We start from the raw sequence: 23,916 nt of genomic DNA, 5'->3' as shown, positions 1-23,916 counted from the left end.
TTACAGGTACAGAGATATGCTACTAGCAGAGATCTAATCTGCTGTCTCCTCACGTTATTTGGGAAAATACAGTTATGCCAGTAGGAAATCTGGGGCAGGCATTGCAGCCTTCCTGGGGCCTGCCAGTGAAACCTCGGCAAGCAGAAACTTCTGGAGCACGGGAGCAACTTTGGGCACCTGGGCGCCCGCTCCCTCTGCTGCCCTTTGCGCTCAGGCAGCCATGGGGGCTGGCAGCGCCATTTGCCTTCCAAAAAGTTGAAAGAAGTGCATTAAGTACACAGTGTGTTTGTTCCAATGTTTAGTTTTAACCAGCCAGTACCTAGTCAACTGAATTTTTTTATGAAGTCTTATCTGATTCTTCTGTTTTACTGTTTTAAGCTCAGGTGGCTGATTAACATGTGAAAAGTACATAGTGACCGTCCTGCTTCCGTAGGTTTCGTTAGCCTGATTAGGATCTTTCAGGTGTTCTGACAGTAATCTTACACACCTATTTGAATTATTGTCTCAGACTCTAATTAACACAGTTTCTTAGTCCTTTTGGACAGAAAACAACTTTGCAAGTGGATTTGTCCTGCTTCTTAGTCCTCGTAGACCTGCTGTATCTGGATTGTTATGATGTCTCATGTTGGCAGTTCCTTTAGAAATACTGAGCAGTTATTGATCTTGTTCTTTATTTCGAAGTATCACAAGAGGGCGCTCCCCTAAAGCTGTAAGTGCACGATTGTGCACGTATTCCACTTTCTTTCTGGTTTTGTTTTTGTTTTTTTTTTCCCCATTCCTTTGTTTCAGCATAGCGCTCAGACACATATTATAAACAGATGACAAAGTATGCTCTATGGATTGGAAGGATAGAGACAAAGGTGCTAGCATGAGGAAAATGGCCGAACTTATTTGCATGATTTGATAGCAATTTTAATCCAGGTGGCTGATTGACAGTATTAGCTACTCAGAAGTAAAATTAATAGTTTGTTAATAACTATGATGATGATGTGTATTTTGTTTGATTATGAACTGTCATAATGTTTGAACTCTGCACTACCGAAAATTGAGGCAATAGAAAGACTTCGTTAGATCAAGACCCGTAGGCAAGCTACAGAATTCCCACTGCAGTAGAAGAGGAAAACTAACAGTTAACTGCATTTAGACATACACTAGCCTGTGTTGATGAACCCCTAAACCAGAAGAAATAACTAATGAATTTCTTCTTGTTTAGTTTATTTAAGAGAACTTTCAAAGTTTTTAGAAACCCATGGATGAACTGCTTGACAGAGCGTTATTGAAACAGCCACAACTCACTTGTAACTAATGTAGCTGAAGGGAGATTCAGTCTTCCTTAATGATCTGCTGGGCAAAGTGTCAGACTTTTCCTATTTTAGTCTGATCTTTTTGTTTACTTCACACAGGAATTAACATCGGTATAATTTTCTGTGCAGAAAATTGCATGCAGTTGCTGTAACCTTCATATACTTGTTAACTAGGCATAAAACAGTTATTCATCTGAAATTGACTGGATATGTTCACTTTTAATAGAAAGGAATAGAATCAGAAATGCAAGCATGAACCAATGTTATCAAATGTTGCATATATTGATAGTTACATAAGTAAATGACGCTCAACTTAGTTCCAAAGTCCAGTGCCTGACAGGTAACCCGAGACAAAACAAACAAACATTTCAGTAAGCTCTTATTTTGTTGGTAACCAAGGAAAGTAATTTTCTTTCCATGATCCAGGTAATGCACAGAATGAGTCCTCATATAATGAATAATTATGAGAATAATGAATAATAAACACGTGCAATTACTTTTTTAGCTGAGAACCAATTTGCTTCCAGTATAATCCAGAATCCCAGTTCTATACAAATACTTAGTGCATGTATCTTTCTCCCATATTTCACCAAAATCTTTGAGTGGTGTACTGAGGAAAACCCCTCTTCTGCAGGGAGGCATGGAGGAAGGCTGGTGGCTGGTGCAGCGTGTTGGGGCTCTTGTTGTATATTCTTTCTTCCAGTTAATAATGTGAGGATGGTTGTGGGGACATGGAAATAATGACAATATATTAATATTGTTTTGACTTATATTATTTTTAGTCTTCCTTTTGGAAATGAGCGTGATGGTGTAGAACGATGTCTTTTAAAGTACGTGGAGGGAGAGCAGCTGGCTAGTGGGAAGTGGTGGTCAGGAGACAAGCCAGTTCTAGACACAGATATAAAGCAACTTTCAGGCATGTTTTCGTTAAATGACTAGCAGTGAAAATAGCACAAGTATGGAGGCCTGTAGCTGTGACTTCGCGCAGGAACGCTGAGCCGATCATGCCACTCTTCGGCGGTTTCACACCGCCTGCAGACAGACAGACAGACAGCCAGCCAGCAGCGGCGGGCGCTGCCCCAGCAGCACTCCCCTCCCCCGGCTGACCCACCGCAGCTGCTCCACGGCACCAACTGCGATTCCTCCACTAGCGTTTTGCCGTGAGGTATGAATTCTTTACACATGGATGTCCTGGCCCCGTGACTGGCAGCTGGCCCGGAGGAGACTCCGGAGCCCTGACCGCCCGACGCCGGTTGCCGCCCACGCGCGGGAGCCGCTTTGAAGTTTGCCCCCCGAGCAGGGGCCGCGGCGCCTTTAAGGCAGGTAGCGAGGGGCGGGGTGCCGGTGCGCGCATGCGCAGGGCCGTGACAGGCGCCGCGGCCGCGGAACTGGCGCTGGCGGCCGGGAGCGCCATGGGCTGCGGCGGAGGGCCCTGAGCCTGCCCGGCCCGGCGGCGCCTCTCCCCGCGCTCAGCCCGCGGCCGCCCATGGCCGAGCCGGGTGCGGAGGAGCCCGATCAGCGGCTGCTGCTCCTCGCGGAGCCGGCGCCTCAGGGAGGGCCGCCCTGGCGGGGGCCGCAAGCGGTGAAAGCCGCCCCCGGCGGGGCTGTGAGGCTGTGTGGGGAGCTGGGGCTCGAGGAGGAGGAGGAGGAGGAGGAGGGTGAGGAGGACTCGGGGCCCGAGGGAGATGGAGAGGACGAGCCTCTCCTGCGGGCGTCGGGCCGCGGCCGCCGAGCGGGCGCCGCCTGGGACAAGGAGCCCCGCGCCGCCGCAGGTACGGGCCGGGGCCGCCGCCTCCCGCCGGGCTCGGCCGAACGCGGAGGGAGCTGCGGGGGGTGCGCGGGGCGGGGCCGCTCTGCCGGGGCGGGGCCGCTCGGGTGACTCCGGGGGAGCGGTGGCCCCTGTCCTCCCCTGTCCTGCCAGCGGGGCTGTGACAATGCCTGTGGGGACTCAATGAAGTACGCGTGATGTGCCGTGCGCGGTGCCGCGTTGAGGTGTCCCTGGCTCGTGGGGAGCCTGTTCCGAGCTTTTATCGGGAGGCGCAGCATCAGCGAGGGCAGAGGTGCGCGGCTCTTGCCCGGCAAGCGGGCTCGCTGACTAATAGTCTTTGAAGGGAAAGTGCTGCGAATGGCTCGAAATTAAAATGCTTTGTCTTTATGTGCAGGGCTGCACGAACTCATTTATATCTTCATGAGTGTCTCCACTGTTACTTGTTGTTCTTTGTCTTTGCTTTGCTTGTTTCTGTGACTTTTTTGGAAACTTTTGCCTTTGTGTATTTTACACGCTGTTCTGTGGTGGGACTGGTTGCTGCTGCTTCCTGAACATTTGGTGGACTCTTTCAAGTTTTCTATTTGTCTTGCCTATTCCAGCAATTGCTTGCTTGTGACCCTTATCTTTTCATCCTGTAAAAAAATTTTACTCTGTTCCTTCATCCAATAATCTCTTCGCTTCTTTTTACCATCACATGTATTAAGAGTTTTAGGTGTGTCCTCTTCTGTCTTTTGTTTTGTTTTGTTTTCATAAAAATTAATCTTTCCGTGTTTTGAAATCCAGTCTTGAAGAGAGAAAGAAAATGTGATGTGAAAATTCAGAAATGCAAGAACTAAGTTCTGAATTTGAAAAGAAGCATAAGCGTGGCCATAATCTAATTCTAAATATACGAGCAAGATGATAAACCACATAGTATCTATTGCTTATTTTTTTCTTTAGACTTTCAAACTTTCTGATTCTGTGGAACTTCGTAAATAGACATACATCTAGGAGAGGTTTGCTGATGGAACCTGTGGAGTTCCATCACTTAATAGTATTTGCTGTTGTAATTATAGCATAGGATTTCTTGCCAGAGACTGGTAAAAATTCTTCATTTTGCATCAAAACCCCCATCAATTTGAGCAAAAAAGTTATGCTAGTAACTTCTTTTAGCAGCCACAAAGAACTTTTCCTCTTGGACTGTGTTTAAGGACAAGCAAAAAAAAATCATTTATTTTAACAAATGATCCCAAGTGTAGACCAGGCCTGTAATGAGAACATGCCGTTAAAACGTTAGAGTTCTCCTGTCTTGTTCCCACAAGAGTTAAGATATGTTAATGCGACAGTGTTTCTCACAAAGCATAGTAAATGCTTCAGAGTGGGGATTAGAGCTGTGAGTCTTGGACTACTGGGGCAATTAGGGTGGTGAATGCAGAGTTCTTGGGATCTGCCCCTGGGGTGTGTAAGAAAATCTCGGAACTCTGATTGCAGGATCTCATCTCATCTCTTGCTCTTGTTTCCTTGTTCTTACCTTTTCTGTATGTCTAACACTTGAAGGTACAGGGTTGTTTCACATGTCAGGTGGAACAAACATGCAATAGATGCTATTCATGCACGTTATTGCAACATGGAGAGTGTTTTCGTAATGGATTTACAGTCAGAATATGAGACTCTGTATAGAAAACATGGAATCAGTTCAAGGGACTACCTTTAATTATGTTAATGTTAAAATAGTTTAAAGCTAGTTTAGTATTGAAGAAGTTCATACGTTTTACTCTTGCAAAGTGTGTTTAGCTTATATTGTATTAACTTGATGGAAGAATGGGTTGAGGTGTAGACGTGGGTGACAGCATTTGTATCTTCTTTGGTGTGTCCTCATCATTCAAGTATAGCAGCTTCACAGCCTTAGGCCTTGTCCAAATTAATTTGAAAAAAGGTATTGAGCTTGGTAGTCAGACTGTATGTCTAAACTGTGGTCTCCTAAGTGGAAGTTTAATAAGAAGAGTAGTTTTCAAGAGTGGTTGCAAGAAAAAAACTCGATTAGTAATACTTCTGAGTTTAGAGATTGTACTGGGAGTAAGTTGTGACCATAACGTGCTTTCACAGTGGAAAACTTGACTAAAATAATTTTTGAAGAAAGCAACTTGGAAAACCCTGCCACACTGAGCAAATACTGTCTTCAATTAAAATGGCTCATTTTCATGTGGAGAGTGTTAATACACCAAAAGAAAATTTCTTAAAACTGCGAGTTTCCTTGTTCTCAGCCTGTATGTTTTTGTATGGCCACATCACTGTGGTAACAGAAGGCTTTGTAGTAGCACAGTGCCAATAATGGACAAATCATAAATTTAAAAAAAACTTTCCTTGAACATACAGCATAATGTGGGGGTTTTAAAAAATATTTTATTTGATTTTTAATCAAATATTTTTCGTGCAGTTATCTGTTATGTTAGAAAGGACATGACTGAAGAATTTCCTCAAGACAGTGAGACTTCTTACGTTTTAGATTCTGGAATGAATGCACAGAAATTAAAAACTGACCACTGAGAAAGTTGTCTTCTGCATAGACGACTTCAGTCCCTGTAACGGAAAGTTCATCTGTAGGTCCTTTTCACCTGGAATATTAATGTGCAGAGCAACCTAATACAGATGCTGCATTTTTTTTGGTACCAGTATAATGCACAACCCTGATTCTACTTTCACTGACAAAAATATCTGGTAGTCGCTACTCAGCTGTATGATGGGATGTTTCTCGTGTAAAGATAGTTGAGGCTTGAATATGGAACAAGAAGCACTGATTTGAAGTGATTTTTTTTTTATTCCCATAAAAATAAGTGTATTGTGAGTTTTTGGTTTAGTTCCCTAACGAGGTACTTTGTGACGGAGAAATCTTAGAACCCTTTCCCTCTCTTGGTGGCTGACTATGAAATGCAATTTATTGATTGTCCTTCATAGTTCCAATAAAAGTCTTAAAATTAAACTGTAGTTTACTGCAGAAGGATTGGCCAAGTAGTCTTACAGATTTTGGTCCAATGGGTTGTAGTTGCTGGTGTTTAATAATGAGCTGTTATCAGTTTTAGGGCTTTTCTTCCTGTTGCCAACTTATACTAAGGTTTTCCTATGTTTTATGCTTTTTAGTTGTTTTTGTTTGGAAGCCATGTTATTTGTGAGTGGTTCATGCAAGCAAGTGCTAATGTTCTAGAAAACTTTGAAGAATGTCCTGTGCCACAAAAAGGTGTTCCAAAACATGAAGAGTGATTTTTATTGTTTTTTTTTTTTTTATTTGCCTGTCCACAAACTATTGAGGAATATCTCTTCTGAATGGATTCTGTGTCAGTTGTCATTCCAGAAGAATATATGCATTTTATCTTATGTTTCTTCAAGTGCTGAAATGGGAACAAGGCAATTTTATCTGTGAATGTTTAATTTAGAATGATGTAGCTGTTTCTTAATACAGAAATGAGCCCTAATGCACTGACCCATTAAAATGCACTCAGTAGGAATGTGGAGTAATCCTAGCCTTAACAGTAAGGTACAAAAATCTACAGTTTCAAGACTTGCAAAGAAGTAGTTTGAAAAAGTTTAAAGAGCAGTAGAAGTATTGAATTCTTGCAACTTCTTTTCTAGTTATCTGTCTAAAATATTTGCTATTGTCATAGAGTTTGCATAAATGTCCGCATAGAGCTAAAGAAATTCTGCAAGTAGTGGATCGTGTTTTAATGTTGGAGTGGAGATGACATGCAGCACTGCACTGGGATATTGGTGCCACTGGTTGCTGCTGCATGTAACGGGTTGTGAATGACATCGTTGAGTCTTAGCAGATAATTAACATGTTAGGGAGGCTGTTAGAATGGTATCACACCATTCATTTAACAGTGGGCAATGGACAGTTTACTTGCAGATAGCTTTCTCTACAAAAGGACAAAAAATCTTAATAAAAATTGTATGTAAAATCTTTAGCATTTTTTTTTACAGATACAGTTTTGGAGGGATTTTTTTCTTATAGACATCCTTATGTAAATAAAAATAATTTTAAAATCCTTGAAAAGTGTAAACAGTTTGCAGTGGTAGTTTCAAATTAGTCGTTGCAGATCAGGCTCAATTACTTTAAACCAAAGGTTGATTAGACATGGTTAAATCAGTGGGAAAACTTGCACTGCTTTAATGGACCAGATTTTTCAGCCTGCTGTTGAATGAGCATTAGCAGGGAAGGCTGTTTAGCTGTTCAGCATGTTTACTTACGTTGTTAATTCGTAGTACAAATTACACTTAGGATTGCTTGTTTTCTTATTTTTCAGGGCATACAGGACATACTGCTGATATGAATACATTTTTAGATGATCCAGAATTTGCAGAAATTATTCTGAGAGCAGAACAAGCTATAGAGTGTGGAGTTTTTCCAGAAAGAATCTCTCAAGGATCCAGTGGAAGTTATTTTGCCAAGGATCCAAAAGGGGTGAGCATGTTACTGCAAAGTCGGAGACACTATCAGCAACAATTTCAAAATGGAAATTTAAACATTCTATTTAAATGGAAATTCATTTAAATAAGTTGTTTAATATTTAATGGTATGCCAAAATCTATGTTGGAAAAATTACACAAGTAATATTTAGGTTTCTAATTATGTCTTGCAGCATAAGCTAATAACAAAGTAACTATTATTTCTCTGTTGCAGTTTTAACATGTTTTGAATGATCTGCACCAAAGAAATATGGAGAAAATTAAAGGGCCTCTTTAACATCTGAAAATAATTCAGGAATTCCATTATGCAGGGTCTAACATTTTGTTCTTTGTATGTTTTAATTGATTTTGACGTAACTGAGCTTCTGATTTGGGTACTGTGTAGGTTTCTTTAACCAAACCTCCTATATTTTTATCTCTTTTCATGTTGGAGAGTCTTTTATTTAGGTCATGTCTCCTTCCTCCTCTGTGGGTGGCAGATGAGCAAGAAAAGTGATATTAAACAACTCTACCTTTTTAGTTGTACTTGTCTGCTGAATCTTGATTTGGTGTACCCTCCCTTAGTGTTAAATGGTAACTTGAATAGTGATCATCAAAGAGCTGTCCTAAGGTTACTTTGAGACAGAAAAGTAACAGTTGCCTGAATATCTTGCTTGAAAAGTAACAGTTGGTTAGCATTAGTCAGTAAGAGAAAAATGTTTGACACACTTTCACATTGTTTTATTTAAATCACAAATACTTTGTCTGCCTATCGATTTCTTCCAAAAAAGAAGACTCCTAACCTGCACACCTTTGTTAATTTGTTATATCTGATTTTATTTAAGCTCAATCAGAAGTCTTCTGCTCTTTGGTAGATGTAGGTATTCATTAATCCCGAAGATCCCAGTTGTGTTGGATATGGAAGTTGTAACACTTTAAGTGCCTTGGTTTTCAGAACACGTTCAAGATTGTTGCTCTTCCCTGCATCCCTAAAACGGTTGTTTCCCATTCGTTTAGGAAGTTGTGGGGTTTTTTTAGCTTTTATGCATATTATTGGTCATTAAGGAATATATTTCTGTTTTACCACTTAATTTCCATAGAGGCTTCATTTGTTTTGATGCCATTTTTCTGGTGATAGTTTTTTACACTTGATTAAATGAGTCATTTTTAGAATAGTTACCTGACTTACTACAAATAAATATAGGAATTTACAAATTTATTTCTAAGATGGAAAGTGGCAGAACTACCTCTTTGAAATCTTCTAAGAACTGCATGTTGCAGGTTATACTCCTGTGTTCCGGGAACATTTGTTAGTATTGACCCCCTTCGTTCTGGTGGAGGAGAGCCAAAGTAGGTTGGAAAGGAGGGTCTCTTTCTTTTTGAAACTGTAAGGAAAAACCCTTCTTTCTCCAATTGCTTTGTGGGATTCTCGCTGTTGTGTACAATGCTGTTAATAGGAAAACCTGTTCAAAGTTTCAGCACACTTTTTAAACTGCAGATCACTTCAGTAGCTTACTTCTTTGTAGGTTTTCAGGTTGTATGCTTATATATACATATTCCAACTTTATACCGTTTTTAAAGAGGTATTTTAAATTAGTATTATATCTCATTTAAAATGCGATAGGAAAAAAAATCTGAGTAAGCAGCCAAATACTGGTTTAAATCAATACTTTTTCCGAAATTCAGTGCATGTCATGTCTAAAGAGTATTCTACAGAGTTATGCTAAAATGCTTTAAAACTGATTAAGTGGGGTTTTTTGGTGTTTTTCTTAATGATACGCAATTGAGATATTTTATTTTTAGAAAGTTAGTTAGTAGAGAAATTACATAATTCGTAATAGTTCTGGATTTCCGTATATGTAAATCTATTTCGTCTGAAGACTCTTCAGACTGATTTTGCAGTTTTTTGGTGACCAGCAATTGCCTGAGAGACTCACTGTGTCCCGAGGCTATTGAAAGAGCACTTACACATCGTTTTTGTAACCATAGTATTTTGGACAGAGCACCTTATTTCTTTGTTTCTTATGTGGTGATTTTCTTGTCGGTTTCAGTTCTGTTTTGCTGTGAAGTGTTGTTGGTTTTGTTCCTAGTTAAGTTCCTAGTAGTGACTTGGCCTCATTCTTCATGCAGATCATTGATTTGAATGTAAGTATTTAGGAGAAATGAAGACTAAAAAAACCACCAATATTTTATGTGGGCCAGCAAAGCTACATTGCAAAATGTGCAAGTATTTGCTAACATGGGATTGTGTGAATACTGAGTTCCTAGCTAACTTTCAGTTTTGCTTTTAGTCTTTGTACTAAATTCAGGGCTTATCTAAATTCATTATCCATATTAAAGGTCTGATAAAACTTCATTTTGTCAATAGTGCACCTCCCATTTATAGAATGGATTTCAAATCCTCTTTGACAGAGTATTGCATCATTGTGCTTCAGACCAGTTTTGTGACTTGCTTTCTCCTGTTTTTCTCGAGTAACCTCCTCTTATGCTGGGAAAGAGCTTATTAAAGACATGCTGAGCCTTCTTACTGGTCAGCTTCTCAAGTGTTTACCCACACTAATACAAAGTTACAGGTAAAATAATGTGTTTCCATTAGGTCATCTCATGAGCTGATTTGGGTCTATCAGAAGGATAACACTAAAGTTGCCTAGTTAAAATTAACTTTTTGCATTTATTGGCAGAGTTGTATACTGATATGAAGCAGTTCAGTACTTAAGCAGCACTAACTGCTGAAGTGTTGAGTATTTCTGTGTTGTTCATTATGTAACCAATAAAGTAAAAGACATTATGTCTGTTACAAACTGTTCTGCAACATGTTTTTGACAATTCAGCTATTGGCGAACTGGTAATGGTAATGAAATCAGTTTAGAAATTAATTTTGACTTGCAAAATTAAGACTGGCCATGGTAGGTTGTGTACATGTTGAACTTTCTGGTTCTACTCTGGTCCTCACCAGCAGTGGCTGTGTGAAATTTAGTAAGGCTCTCACTTCAGTGAAACCTTGAAAACCATACCTAGATTTGATAATATAGCGTAGTATGGTCCTGGCAAGGAATGGAACAAGCTCTGCTCCTTTTTAAAATCGGCAGTTTGTAGGAAGTGTTATCCAAAGAGCGATTCAGAAAAGAGATAATTAATGGCTTGGCATATGCAGCCAAATATAGCACCGTGTTTCTGGGAAATGAAAAGCTGCTAGCTTTGTTTTGAGCAGGTAGATACCTGTGATTCAACAGGAAAAAACTGAATAATTTTTAAACAATTCTAACCCTAACATTAGAATTTTGACTAAACTAGTATACCAAGTAAATTCTGTTCCCAAAGTGTTGTGATTAAAAAACAAGTATTCGAAGAACATTGCGGTCCTTCACGTTCTATAGAGTATTTACTGAGTGTTGCCTTTTGTGTAGGTCTAAACTGAATTGTCTGTGCAGTTGCTCATGGTTTTGAATGTAACCTTAGAATCACAGATAACAGCATACCAAAACCAAGATAATTTTTGTCAATTTTTTTCCTGCCCCTGTTGATAAGAAACTTTTTTAATAAGATGAATGCAAATAATAATATTTTCTAAATTATTTCTCCTGGTAGTTGAGGGGAATTAATCAAAATAGATGGACAAGACCAGTGGTGCTACTAATGCCTGGTGGCTTGTGTAATCTATTTACAAACTGAATGAAACAAGCTCTCTGGAGTTAGTTTGTCTTGGACAAAGCATGACTATTATGGACAGTCTTGGACTAGTTAGATTTTCTTGGACAAAGTGAGTGAAAATTCTCTAGAATCTAGAACAACTAGTCAAGTCCTCTCCCTAACATGGCTGGATCAGGAGTCACTGTTGCAGAGTGCTGGGCTCTGGCTGCTGGCAAACTTCTTCTGACTGAAGAGTGAGAATCAGCTACAAGTGCTGGTGCAGCAACAGGCAGTGTTTAGCTTATTGAGATATTCACGTTTTTGGATGATGATCAGGAAAGTACTAATATGTGAAAACACTCCTTAAACTGTTCTTAAATATTTATTAGATAAGGATTTTATTTACCTACCATGTGAGCAGGAATGAAGATGCAGCATTTCTGCAGCATTTCAGTTGAGCTAGAGAAGAGTCATTACATGGACTTTATGCACTGGGCTGAAGTTTATCACAGACAGTTAGAAGGTTATATATTTTAGTATGGTGGTAATCTTGTGGTTTGAGGTTAACCAATATAGAATCACGTGTAGGAGGCACCTTGAGAAATTATCTATTTAATGCCTGTGTTGTAGAGCAGGTTCACAGTTCATTGTGCCCTATTTTCTCTTACACCAAACCCTGTTCATGGAGTCTTTCATTATTCACATTTTTTGTGTGTATTCTCATAGTGTTTTCAACCTTCTCCAGTTTGTTAACAGATTTCTTGAAGCATGGTGTCCAAAACTGGACACAGTACTGTGGGTAATTTTAAACTTCACTGCATGTCTCCAGTGTCAATGGTGGCTGATAGTGTGAACCGGTGTCAGCTCTGAGTTGAGGAATCTACAGCAGTGGTAAACGACACCACTCTTTGGAATTGCAAAGCCGAGAACATTTAGATCCATTCTAACTTAAAGCAGTAAATAAAATACATATAAAAGAGAAAAGGTAACATTTGATTATTAGCATTCTGTGTGTTTGTCACTTTTCTGGAACTCTTATGTCTCTGTCCGAAATATCATGTCAATGAGTTAATTGGTGGGTTGAAAATGATTTTTAAACTGCTTTTAAAACCCCATTATTTAAAAACTTAGGATATAAAAAAGTGTATATTCTAGAATGTGGTCCTTTATTTTTGATAACTAGTTAATATTTTTATTTTCTGATATGAAAGGCTTGTTTTGAATTTGTACTACTTCTATACGAGCAGTTCGTGATGAATTTATTTGGAGTACCATTTTGTTGGTTTTATTTCATAATCTAAAAAAAGCAACTGTAAAATGCAATGTATAATATCTAAGCAATGTGTTCAAATAACTTCCTTTCAAAATAATTTTAATATTTTGCAACTAAGAGCATTCATACTTTAATTTCATGTTATCGTAGAAAATTATCGGAGTGTTCAAACCAAAATCTGAAGAGCCTTATGGACACCTAAATCCAAAATGGACCAAATATTTTCACAAAGTTTGTTGTCCTTGCTGCTTTGGCAGAGGCTGCCTCGTTCCAAATCAGGGATACCTCTCTGAAGCTGGTGCCTATCTCGTGGATGACAAGCTGGGGCTGGGAGTCGTACCTAAAACTAAGGTAAAAGTTAAAATACATAAATTATTAAATAAAAAAAATACATAGTGACAGACTTGTCAGTCTCTGGATTGTAGTTGTGGACACATCCTTGTATATCATGCATTATCCCAAGTCATTTATAAACTACTGCAAGTTGAAAGGCACCGTGGTTTGGTGTAGGAATAGTGACTGTTATTTGTGTTTTAAAGGAAAAGTTTGTGATCTGAATTGAATATTTTATTTGGAAACTCTTCAGTTTTTTGCATTTTCTAACACTTTTCTACCTTACATTTTGGCGAGATGCATCAACATTGCAAAAAGCAGCATATAAAGATTCCCACTTGCAAGTCTTTTACCACTTTTTTGTTTGAGACACATAAAATAGCAAATATTCACCTTTGCATATAAAATTTGCCTGTTGGAAATGCCTGGTGTTTCCTTCTTGCTTTTTCCACAACTAAGCATAAAATTTACTGTAAATTTATAATTTAAATGATAAGGAATTATAAGATGTGTTTTTAACTTTCATATTTTAAGGTTGTCTGGCTTGTCAGTGAGACTTTTAATTACAGTGCAATAGATCGTGCAAAGTCAAGAGGAAAAAAATACGCTTTAGAGAAAGTGCCAAAAGTTGCTAAAAAATTTAATCGAATTGGACTACCTCCTAAGGTAAGATGAAAAATAAGTAATATGTGCATTTCCTGATTGTTACACAAAAGTTTGAATTTAAAAAAAAAAAAGGTAACTTCAATAGTAGAACCTTGTTGCATCTCTGAATGACTGAAGTTTGATACATATGACTGTTTTTATGCAAAATCTATCCACTCTGTTACATTGTTCCTTCATTTGAACTACTTTAATAATCTTGCCACTTCTTGTATCAGTCTTCAGTGTAGCTTTCTGCTGGAGGAGTAACGTTAAAATGTTGAATGTCTCCTTTTTAATTCCTGGACTATTCAGTACATTTCCCTTCAGTGTCATGTTTTTCTATTTTCTAACTGTTTCTCCCCTGCAATTTATCTAGTTCTCTCATTTTTCTTAAATGTTTTTTTCTTCCTTCTCTTGTTTGTATTATTCTTTTAGGTATCCTATTGCTGTGTTCATCCTACCTTCCTTTCAACCTGTGTGCAGTTCTCCACTGACTAAAACCTCAAGTGTTTCTTGCCTAATGAGCCTTACTGTATCCCCAAAATATCACCACAGCGATAGGAATGAAAGGGAAACCACTTAGTAATCTTCTAGTGTGTTACTTCCTGTGTTCTGAACTTCAAAAGTATAGAATCAGTATTTCTGCTGTTGTTAAGATTAGTTGTGTGACCTGCCCAAGTGCATTTTCCAAATGCAGTTTCTTGCTCTTGCAGGTTGGCTCCTTCCAGCTGTTCGTTGAAGGATATAAGGAAGCTGACTACTGGCTCAGGAAGTTTGAAACTGATCCTTTACCTGAGAACACAAGGAAAGAATTTCAATCACAGTTTGAAAGATTGGTTATCTTGGATTACGTCATCAGAAATACAGGTATTTGTTAGTGTCTCTCGGTATCTGTCTACTTTTGTGAAGCAGGAATGGTAAGCAATGCTGGTGGAAAGCTGCTGCTGAAGACTTTTAACGCATATTTCAGATGCTTTTCTAACAATTGAAGGCCAGAATGTTGCATTTTAAACTTTAAAAAAATCTACTTTGAATTCAAACTTTAAATATTGCAATATGACAAAATCCAAGCAAACCTCTTTCAGCTGTTGATATTTTTAGGCAGTGTAAGAATTCAAGAACAAATCCTTTGATTATGCTTTAATTCTGTCAGTAGGCTATTAACTGTTTGTTTCCTCTGGTTGGGATAAGGGATGGTGGGGCTGCAGCAACTATAAGAAAAGCCGTGACTGCTGTTCCTTTTATGTGAAGCTGGAACCATAACAGCACAGTTTTGCATCAGTGCAAAATAGTTCATATCCACTGTGACTAGACACTGAAGTACAACTGTGATGGATATCTCTCAGTTCTCCTGCATTTCTGTTTCTTTCATTCAGAAGCCATATAAGTGATTTATTTCACTGTGTAAGTGATTTATTTCCTCAAGAATCCAAAGGCAGTTTTATATTTAAAATATTTCTTTTGCTGCCTTTGTCAGAGGTGGACATCTTTAAGCTTCTTCAGACATACCAGCTCTAGTTCATTTTCTTTTTCTTAAATTCACTTATTAGAAAGGAATCCAGCTGAAAATAAGTCACTCTAACCTGTGGCTTTTTAGAAGAAAACTAAAAGATGAAAATTTTGTAAGAATGTAATACTTTCTACCTGTGGCTGTGGTCTGTCAGCCTTGTCAAATAGATCCCAGTGTTTCCAAACAATTAATGTGTCCCGTGACATTCTTAACATGGTAAGGAAAATGCTCAAAATATAAAATCTCATTACATGGATGATTTTACCTTCATCTAAGATATGTAATCATGATAGAACACGAAAATCTTCCGATGGTGGTTTAACTAAACTTAAGGGAGCACCTTAAGATGATAGAAGGACCTACAACTCCATGTAATGCTCCTATATCTGAAAGACCTTGTCAAATCCCTCAGTGTCTCCATTTTGTCTGAATGGTGCAGACATTTTCAGCTTCTGAAAGGTTCTTTAGATTCCCCCCCGTCACCACCTTTGCATCTGTTTTTTCCATGTAATCAAACATGCAACTATCTACAAATTTGGAGGGCCTCTCCTTTTTCCCATCAGCATCAAAACAAGCTTAAAAATTAAGTCATTGTGGCTGCTGCTGCTGTGGTAGTCTTTTCCCCAGGAAAAGTACACCCTACAGCCAATTTTTCTGCATAAAATGGATGAAAGTAGTTTCTCTTGGCTTTCTTGATATTTTACTGTATATTCAGCCAGTTGAGGAAGCTAAAGCAGCAGTACATACCTAAGAACACTTTGGTAAATATTTGGTCTTTCCAGTAAATCAGTTTCCTCAAACATTTCAGTAAAGCTAAAACACATGTATTGTGGTTGGAAAAAAATTTTTGAACAGTTTCCCCTGACTCCTTTGGTAAATTCTCAATTTACAATATTAGTCATTGCATATCACTTTAGATTATGATTTCTTTATAAATGACATGTTGTGACATGCATTTTCCTGTTTAAAGACAGAGGTAATGATAACTGGTTAGTCAGGTATGAAAAACAAGATGATGGACTTGATCTGTCAGATAAGGTAAGAAAATTGTACTCCAAAACTTATGTTCTTTAAATTGTTTAGTTTTACAGCTTGGTCTTGCAGGGGATTAAGTGCATGGCTTTAATCCTGGTGCATGGTCTCAAGAAATGTGGTATCTGCAAATTATTCTAGGTGAAATGAATGGAAAAGCTGTTTGGATTAGACTAGTCTGGATAGAACAGTGCTAGAAGTTATTGTTATTGTTCTGTATTTTTTCTTTACTAGCTTGGGCTGCAATAATGATAAAACTGCCCATTGTTGCTCAAGCACATTTCTTCAGCTGTTAAGGTGCTCTGCTTATCTTGTATTTGGGGGAAGGGCTCCCTTTTAATGGTGGCAGAGGAAGAATTATATGTTCTGGAGTTTATTCGGATACTCTTTTATATTGTTTAGGTTGACTTTAAGTAGTGAAGTTAAAAGTATATTATTTAGTATTTTTAATGTATTTCCCTACTTTTAGTAAGCACATAAGTATTGCTTATTTTTGAAATATTCCTTCTGTAGGATGGCCAGTGGACTATAACTAAAGAATCTACTATTAAAATTGCTGCAATTGACAATGGTTTAGCATTTCCTTTTAAGCATCCTGATGAGTGGAGGGCATGTAAGTATTGCATTCTTCAATCCTCTTCCTTTTGGGAGAGTAGCTTCTAAAGAAGTATTTTTTTATTTGGGTTGCAGTAAGAAGCTAAGAAATCATCACTGTAGTTACATATTGAATTTTTAAATAACATACACTTCTTCAGAAAATTAGCAACAAATGCCATTTTTACAGTGGCATATGTGACTTAGGCCTTGTTTATAATTTTTTTTTACCCTTATACCTTTAAAGAGTGTTAATACATGGGTATTCACAAACATACTACTGTATGCAAACTGACTGATGATGGAATTGGAAAAACTCAGCAACACATTTCTCATGTGTGTTTTTGTCAGAACAGTAGTGGAAAATTACTTGAGTGCAAGGATATGCAAGTTGTCTCTCTAATGGCCAAATTTCTATTTTAAAACAAAGGGTACTGTTGTAGGTGAAGAGGCAGAGAAGTTACATGTTATTTTTACTTGTTCTCAGTTTCTGCAACTGATACTGTTTGGTGGTGTTTAACTTACAATATCTCTTGAGAAAGCTGTTTAATAGCAATTATGTGAAAAGTTAAGAATGTTTCTCTCAGCATGCTTAGAAGAAGGCGTTTTAATAAACTAAAAATTTCATTAAAGAACACTAGCTACTTTTTTTGTCAAACATATGAAAGATTTCTGTTTTATCGCGGTCATTATTTTACTCCAAAGGAAATTGCATTACTAAACTAGGAAAGGCCCCTACTATTGCTTACAGTATTTAATGTATATATATACCTTTTTTACTTATTGCTTCAACTAAATATTTACTACTTTAAATATATTTTCACTATTTGGAAAAAAAAAAAGCTAAATAGCTGTAAAGCTGGTTTTCTAACTGTAGCCAAAAGAAGGACATGGGGTAACAATGTTGTGGAGAATGGTGTGTTACTGAGAACTTTCAGTAGGCAGCAGTGTACTGTATCAGTGGTAAGCACTTGAGAATTTAAATTTGCCTGTTGTTAATCAGTAAATGTTCTGTTTTTCTGCATTAGATCCCTTTCACTGGGCTTGGCTGCCTCAAGCAAAGGTTCCTTTCTCTCAGGAGACCAGAGACTTAGTTCTTCCTCGCATTTCTGATATGAACTTTGTACAGGATCTTTGTGAAGATCTTTATGAACTATTTAAGGTGAATCAAGGGCTTCTTTGAATTTAGCATTGCTGAAATATTAATAGCTGATAGCCATAATGGAACAGTTAGTTTTTTTTTTAAATGAATTTATCTTCTGTATGTCATTATACTGTGCTATTTTAGCTTTAACAATGGGGTGGTAGAAAGGGTTTATATAATTAAGAGGAAACTGTGTCAGTAATGTGGCTAATTGATAATAATCAGCTCATCTGAAAACATAATTACATTTTATATCTGTTTCACATAATCAGTTAAAGCTAGTTAACTCTTCCAGCACAATTTTGTGTAAAAACTCCATTTACCATACCTGTGTGGTGTGTATCTACTTAAAATAAACTGTAGCAACCTGAAGAAATAATGTATTTAATGTAACTTAAAGTACCTGCATACTTTTCATATACTTGATTTTTACATACCTATATTGTGTGAAGTTGGTGCTGAAATCTTATTCCTGTTTAAAGTAAGTCAAACTTCTTTTAAAGATGCTGAAGCTGTTCTACCCTAAACATTCAATAAACAATTGTGTCAGATGTTCAAGTGGAATAATCCAAATGATCAGGATGGAAAGAAATGGAAATTTCAAACTTTTAGTGAAATTGCAGCTGTAATGTCAAAACTAGATGCTGGAACACATTTGCAATATTTGTCTTTGACTCAGTTGTATTCGAAGTGACTCTGGGTTTTCTCTTAAACCCACTGGAAGTTGAAGTATTTAATAACCCTGAAGGAGAAAGTATTCTTTTGCCAGAGTAAAGGTGAGAGACAGAGCGGTGGAACATTACGTGATGGGATTAATCTTACCTACCAATGCCCTAAAGTGGTATCCAGTGGTGTATTTTACTTTTTACTTATCCTTCGTTTTAGCATATGTAAACTTGCTGCAATACATGGACCTTTTTGTGGGTTATACTATGACACCAGTGAGGCTGCAGCTTGAATCCTGTGTTCAGTTTTGGGCCCCTCACTTACAGGAAAGACGTCAAGGTACTAGAAAGAGTTCAGAGAAAGGCAACAAAGCTGCTGAAGGGTCTGGAGCAGAAGTCTTTTGAGGAATGGCTGAGAGCATTGGGGCTGTTTATCCTGGAGAAAAGGAGGCTGAGGGAGAATTTATCGCTCTCTACAACTACCTGAAAGGAGGTTGTAGCATGTTGGTCTCTTCTCCCAAGTAACAAGTGGTAGGACAAGAGGAAATGGCCTCAAGTTGCACCAGGAGAGATTCAGGTTGGATATTAGGAGAAAATTCTTCCTGGAAAGGGTTGTCAGGCATTGGAACAGGCTGCCCAGGGAAGTGGTGGAGTCACCAGCCCTGGAGGTGTTTAAAAGACATATAGATGTGGTGCTTAGGGACAAGTTTTAGTGTGGACTTGGCAGTGCTGGGTTAATTCTTGGACTTGATGATCTTAAAGGTCTTTTCCAACCAGAATGATTCTATGATTCTATTTGAAGCTTCCAAAAAGTTATTATAATGTATGTAAATATGTTACGGAATTGAAGAGTTTGTGTACTAAATATATAGCTAAAAATAAATGGTTCATTTCCTATAGTAACTGTTTGTTTTCTTTAATAAAGACTGATAAAGGATTTGACAAGGCTACTTTTGAAAACCAAATGTCTGTAATGAGGGGGCAGGTAAGACTGCTTTTTGATTATTTTTTAAAAATATATTTAATTTATCATCACTTCTCAGCTGGTTTTTTTTAGAGCTACAAAAACTGTCTCCTATTGAATTGAAAGACTTGAATGTATTTTCATCTGAGAGAACTAAATTTATTTCTAGAGTTTGTTCTTATTTGCATATAGATGAGACAGGAGAAAGTCTGTACTGATTTTTTTTAATTTTTATTTTTATAGAAGATTTTCTTAAATAATGTAATTGAGTTTTATTGTTTTTGTGGGAGATAGGGCAGGACTTAACTGTATATTCTTAGATGGTATTTTAAACTTGGATGGAAAATTTGGGTAATTATGTTATTAAAATAAATATTACTTTATTTTGGAGTGCTGACTTGGTTGGAATACCTCTCACAAGAAAGCAATATTAGGTATTAAAATTTCTTCACCCTAATAAACGTCAGAACCATACTTGGAACCAATCCAGCTGTTGTTGGATTAGAAATTTGATGATAATTAAGTATTGGGGTTTTTTTTTGACACTGAAACAAGAGATGAGAAGTTTCTACATCTTCTTGCTGTTTTAAAATGTAAGACTGGTGTGATACACTGGAAAAGAAACTTTAGCTAAAGAAAAAAATATTTAGTTCATTGTAAGCATAAAATAGTGATTTGTGAAAATGCAAGGAAATTGGACTAGATAAATTAATAGTACTGTTTACCCTGAATTTATTGAAACTGACTTCTGTGTTCATAAATTCAACATGGATTGTTTAAAGCCAGATACTCACAATTCCTAGAGTGGCCTAATCCAACCTTTCTCTGTAGAGTTTCCTGTGTCAAGAAATACCTTGCCCAAGAGTGCAGCTCTGCTTAGTCAAACATCATCCCAGTTCACATTAGCGATGTGTGATGGCTACAAGCCATCACACACTTACTTACTAAATTGAATTATGGGAGTTATTTCTGAGAAGTTCGTGCAGTCAGTGAAGGCCACTTCTGAAGTATTCATGCATCTCAAACCGTGTTAAGTATTTTTTTTTGTGATGAGACAATTGGCTACGGGAAATCTGTTCTTTAAAAAAACCTTAAGGGAAGATCCTGGTCTGTATAATTGACAGAGATCTAACTAAGATTGTCGAAATTATTTTCCCACCATAAAGGCTGCATCTGGAACCTTTTTTCACACCCTTTCACCGAGGGGGATTTCAGCAGAGGTTTTTGGCGTGCGTGTGTTGTGTTGGTTTTTAAGGTTTATTAATTAATTATTCTTATCATCATCAACATTCTGTTGTTGTTCTTTAACTGTCTAGCAATACAGGAGTGTGTTTCACTGCACGAGATGTCAGGCTTTCCAGCATGGATTTAGAGAAGAAATGCATATAATGAGTTATTTATTCTTGGATGTCATTTGAAATATGTCAGCAAATTTTGCCTTTTAGCACTGATTTTAGACTTGCTTTTGGCGTAAAACCAAAGTATGTTACAAGGGCATTATAGGAAAGTTGGATAACTATATCACGTGATAATGGATTCATTCAGTTAATATGAATTTGCAGGATAGCCAAAATGTCTGTAAAATACATCCTGAAAAATGAAAACTCTAAGAATTAGAAAATGAGGAATCAAGTTGACAAAGATAAATAGGCTGGAGAGAAATATATCTTGCATGTAAGGAGTGGGATCTTTAAATCTAAGGTACCAAAAGTAGTGAGAAGCATGCTTTTGTGAAATGGGAGGGGGAAATATTGGGAAGGGTTTCAAACCCAAGATAAACTGTTCTTTCAAGAGCATAGAGAATAAGCAACCAGATAACAGATCTGCAAGGATTGCCTTAGAACTTAGAAAAGCTAAATGTCAGGTGGAGTTGCCAGAAGGGCCAGGTTGTGGTAAATTATGCAAAAGACTTTATATGTCAGGGTTCTCCAGCCGTGAAAGTGCAGAATGAGCAGGGAATCAGTAAGTCACACATGGAAGAAAGGGGCATTGTGCAGGAGAAAAAAGGTCTGATATTAAGGATAATGCAAGTGTGTCACCAGAACTAGGCTGAATACTTGCCTCAGTTTTCAGCAGGATAACATTGAACAAGGAGTAAATTATCAGGGCAGTTAATAAGCAGTGAAGTTTTGGAAGGAAGATAAGAGATTCCTGGGAGCTGAGGGCTGAATTGGGTTTGGTGTGGGTTAATAGTATGGCTTCATATCTTCTGATACAAAAATAACTTGTAGCAAAACTCCTGGTAGATCCTATGTTAAATACGTGTTGATTGTTTTCTTGTAGGTTTTTTCATTAAAGGTGCGGTGCTTTTAAGAGATATGGTAAATTTAAAATGCTCTTAGATTTTTGTCTCTAACACTTTCTGAAAATTTGGAGAGAATTGCATGAAATATTCAAGAAAATAATAAAAGGGTAGTAAGATAGCAGTAGGATGCCATAATGATACCAAATAAGTAAAATATTTCTACTTGCAGTAGAGTATCTTTTAAAGATAATTTACTTGACAGCACAGTCCTCTACAGAATTGATTCAAGCGTGTCATCTAAATTTATAAGCCTGTTAGCCGCGGTTTTATTTGTGTGCCCTCACCTTCCCTGCTTTTACTGTTTTAGATACTAAACCTTACTCAGGCATTAAAGGATGAAAAAAGTCCCATTCAGCTTGTCCAGATGCCACGTGTGATTGTGGAGCGAAGCAGCACTGGAAGTCAGGGCCGAATTGTTCATCTGAGCAATACGTTCACTCAGACCTTTCACAGCAGGAAGCCTTTCTTTTCCTCCTGGTAGCAACAAAAATACATGGGAAGAGTAAGTTTTTCTTAACTTGAGAAAGCTACTTCTGTGTAAGGGCCCTGCAATAATGCACTTCTGCTGTATACCAAGAGCTCTGACTGCTGACACAGAACTCAGAATTCTAAAGACTTAAGAAATGTATTTTGAATGTAATAGAAGTTTACAATTTTTGTGTCAAAATTGTGAATTCTTATGTCAGGGAATGAAAAGAACTTGTCCATATTGTATTTTTATAGGCTAGATTAATGTATTCTGAATAATATTCTGAATAAGGGAAGATACGCAGTTTGCTGAGAAACTACTTTTGAATACAACAATTTTTTTTTAATAAAAATGTGAGAACCTATACACTAACCAATTTCTTTTCATATGGTCTTTAAAAAAAAGTGCAGAATGTTATCTTTCATTGTGAACATGCTTTTCCTTGGAATTTCTTCCTGATATTTTAAGCTGTTTATAGATTTTCTTATGCTAGTTACTTGAAAAGTCGTGCACTAAAAAAAAAAAATCGATAAAATAGAAAACATCAATCTGTCCTTGACAAACAAGAAAGGGAGACGGGATAAAATGCTCCAAGTAGGTTCTTTTTTATTTTTTTTTTTTTTTGCATGTGGGGACCAAAAATAGTTAAATAGTTGAATTACAGCAAAATTCAACCTGAGTAAGTACACGCAGTTCCTACTGTGACAAAATAAACTGAGTGTACATTTCAGAGGTTGAAATTTCACCCGTAGCTTTAGAACTTGTGTATTTGGGCACATGTATGGAAAATTCTGATATTTCTTTATAGATCCATCATGGATGAAAGTTGCACCATGTTGTTACAGGTTTGTTTTGCCGTATGTGTAAATGTGTTCATCAGTGCTCACCGAAGTGGCTCTGCACTACTGACAACAGGAGCACTGATGTGTTCATCACAAAGCCAGTCTGCCTTCTAAATTTCTATCTAAACAAAGCGTTATTTTTAGATCAGAAAAAAAATACTGTAATATAGAGAGCACAGAGACTTGTTATCGTGCCCTTTGCAATGTCCTGCTCATCTACCAGTTGCCATTTGCATTTACATTTAAGTTACATGGTTTAAGAATTGCTGGTTATGTTCCTAGATCTGTGGCTTATGCAACATGGTAAATATTTTTCTTTAGCAATTTTCTGGACAGTTAAGACTGGAAGTGGGAGAAAAATCGCTGCTTTTATGAAACTTTCAGTATTTTGGACATTGCTGTATTTTGTAATTCTAAGCAATACTGTTGAACTCAAAAATAATAAAATGCTTGTATTTCATATGATTTTGAGTGGATGTAAAATATTAATGTAGCATGTCAGCATTTCACATGATTAACTGAAATGTTTAAGCCTTAAATGTAAAACTCACTGTATGGTGTTCAAAATAAGATTGAAATCCTTTATAGACTTTCCTTGATTGTTTTTATCCAAACAGTTTCTTAAAAAAATTAAAGATGGTGTTTATGTACCAGACATGCCTACTAAAGAAAATAAATGACCTCGTTTAAAATGCATGGGTCTCGTGTGCTCTGCAGTAAGTAGACCCCAATTTGGGTTCGTTTCACTCGTGTCGCTGCACCTGCTCCCTCCTCACTTGGCGGTGGGGCCGCCGCACCGCTGGGGGGCCCCGCCGGCCCCACTGCTGCCTTACACTGCAGGCGGTGCCCGGCGGGGAGCGAGGGCTGCCGAGGGCTGCCGAGGGCTGCCGAGGGCTGCCGAGGGCTGCCGAGGGCTGCCGAGGGCTGCCGAGGGCTGCCGAGGGCTGCCGAGGGCTGCCGAGGGCTGCCGAGGGCTGCCGAGGGCTGCCGAGGGCTGCCGAGGGCTGCCGAGGGCTGCC

General features: G+C 37.8%; 1 protein-coding gene across 1 annotated transcript; it reads left to right on the top strand.

The window, feature by feature from the left end:
• The first annotated feature begins 2,712 nt into the window (after positions 1 to 2,712).
• Positions 2,713 to 23,571, top strand: PI4K2B (phosphatidylinositol 4-kinase type 2 beta). Its single transcript, XM_065634821.1, has 10 exons — positions 2,713 to 3,076; positions 7,350 to 7,507; positions 12,545 to 12,745; positions 13,262 to 13,393; positions 14,086 to 14,239; positions 15,853 to 15,920; positions 16,428 to 16,527; positions 17,537 to 17,670; positions 19,243 to 19,302; positions 21,894 to 23,571. The coding sequence occupies exons 1-10, from the start codon at positions 2,791 to 2,793 to the stop codon at positions 22,065 to 22,067; spliced, it is 1,467 nt and encodes a 488-aa protein (XP_065490893.1). The 5' UTR covers positions 2,713 to 2,790; the 3' UTR covers positions 22,068 to 23,571.
• Positions 23,572 to 23,916: the final 345 nt, after the last annotated feature.

The sequence above is a fragment of the Caloenas nicobarica genome, chromosome 4, assembly GCF_036013445.1.
Source record: "Caloenas nicobarica isolate bCalNic1 chromosome 4, bCalNic1.hap1, whole genome shotgun sequence".
Classification (NCBI taxonomy): domain Eukaryota; kingdom Metazoa; phylum Chordata; class Aves; order Columbiformes; family Columbidae; genus Caloenas; species Caloenas nicobarica.
This window is presented reverse-complemented; position numbering and strand designations above follow the sequence as displayed.

What these genes read in the sequence shown, in the direction of transcription:
- PI4K2B (XM_065634821.1), top strand. Translation starts at nt 2,791, where the DNA reads ATGGCCGAGCCGGGTGCGGAGGAGCCCGATCAGCGGCTGCTGCTCCTC. An exon ending in GAGTCGTACCTAAAACTAAG is followed by an intron (nt 12,746 to 13,261) that starts GTAAAAGTTAAA and finishes TCATATTTTAAG; the next exon opens with GTTGTCTGGCTTGTCAGTGA. An exon ending in TGTCTGTAATGAGGGGGCAG is followed by an intron (nt 19,303 to 21,893) that starts GTAAGACTGCTT and finishes TTACTGTTTTAG; the next exon opens with ATACTAAACCTTACTCAGGC.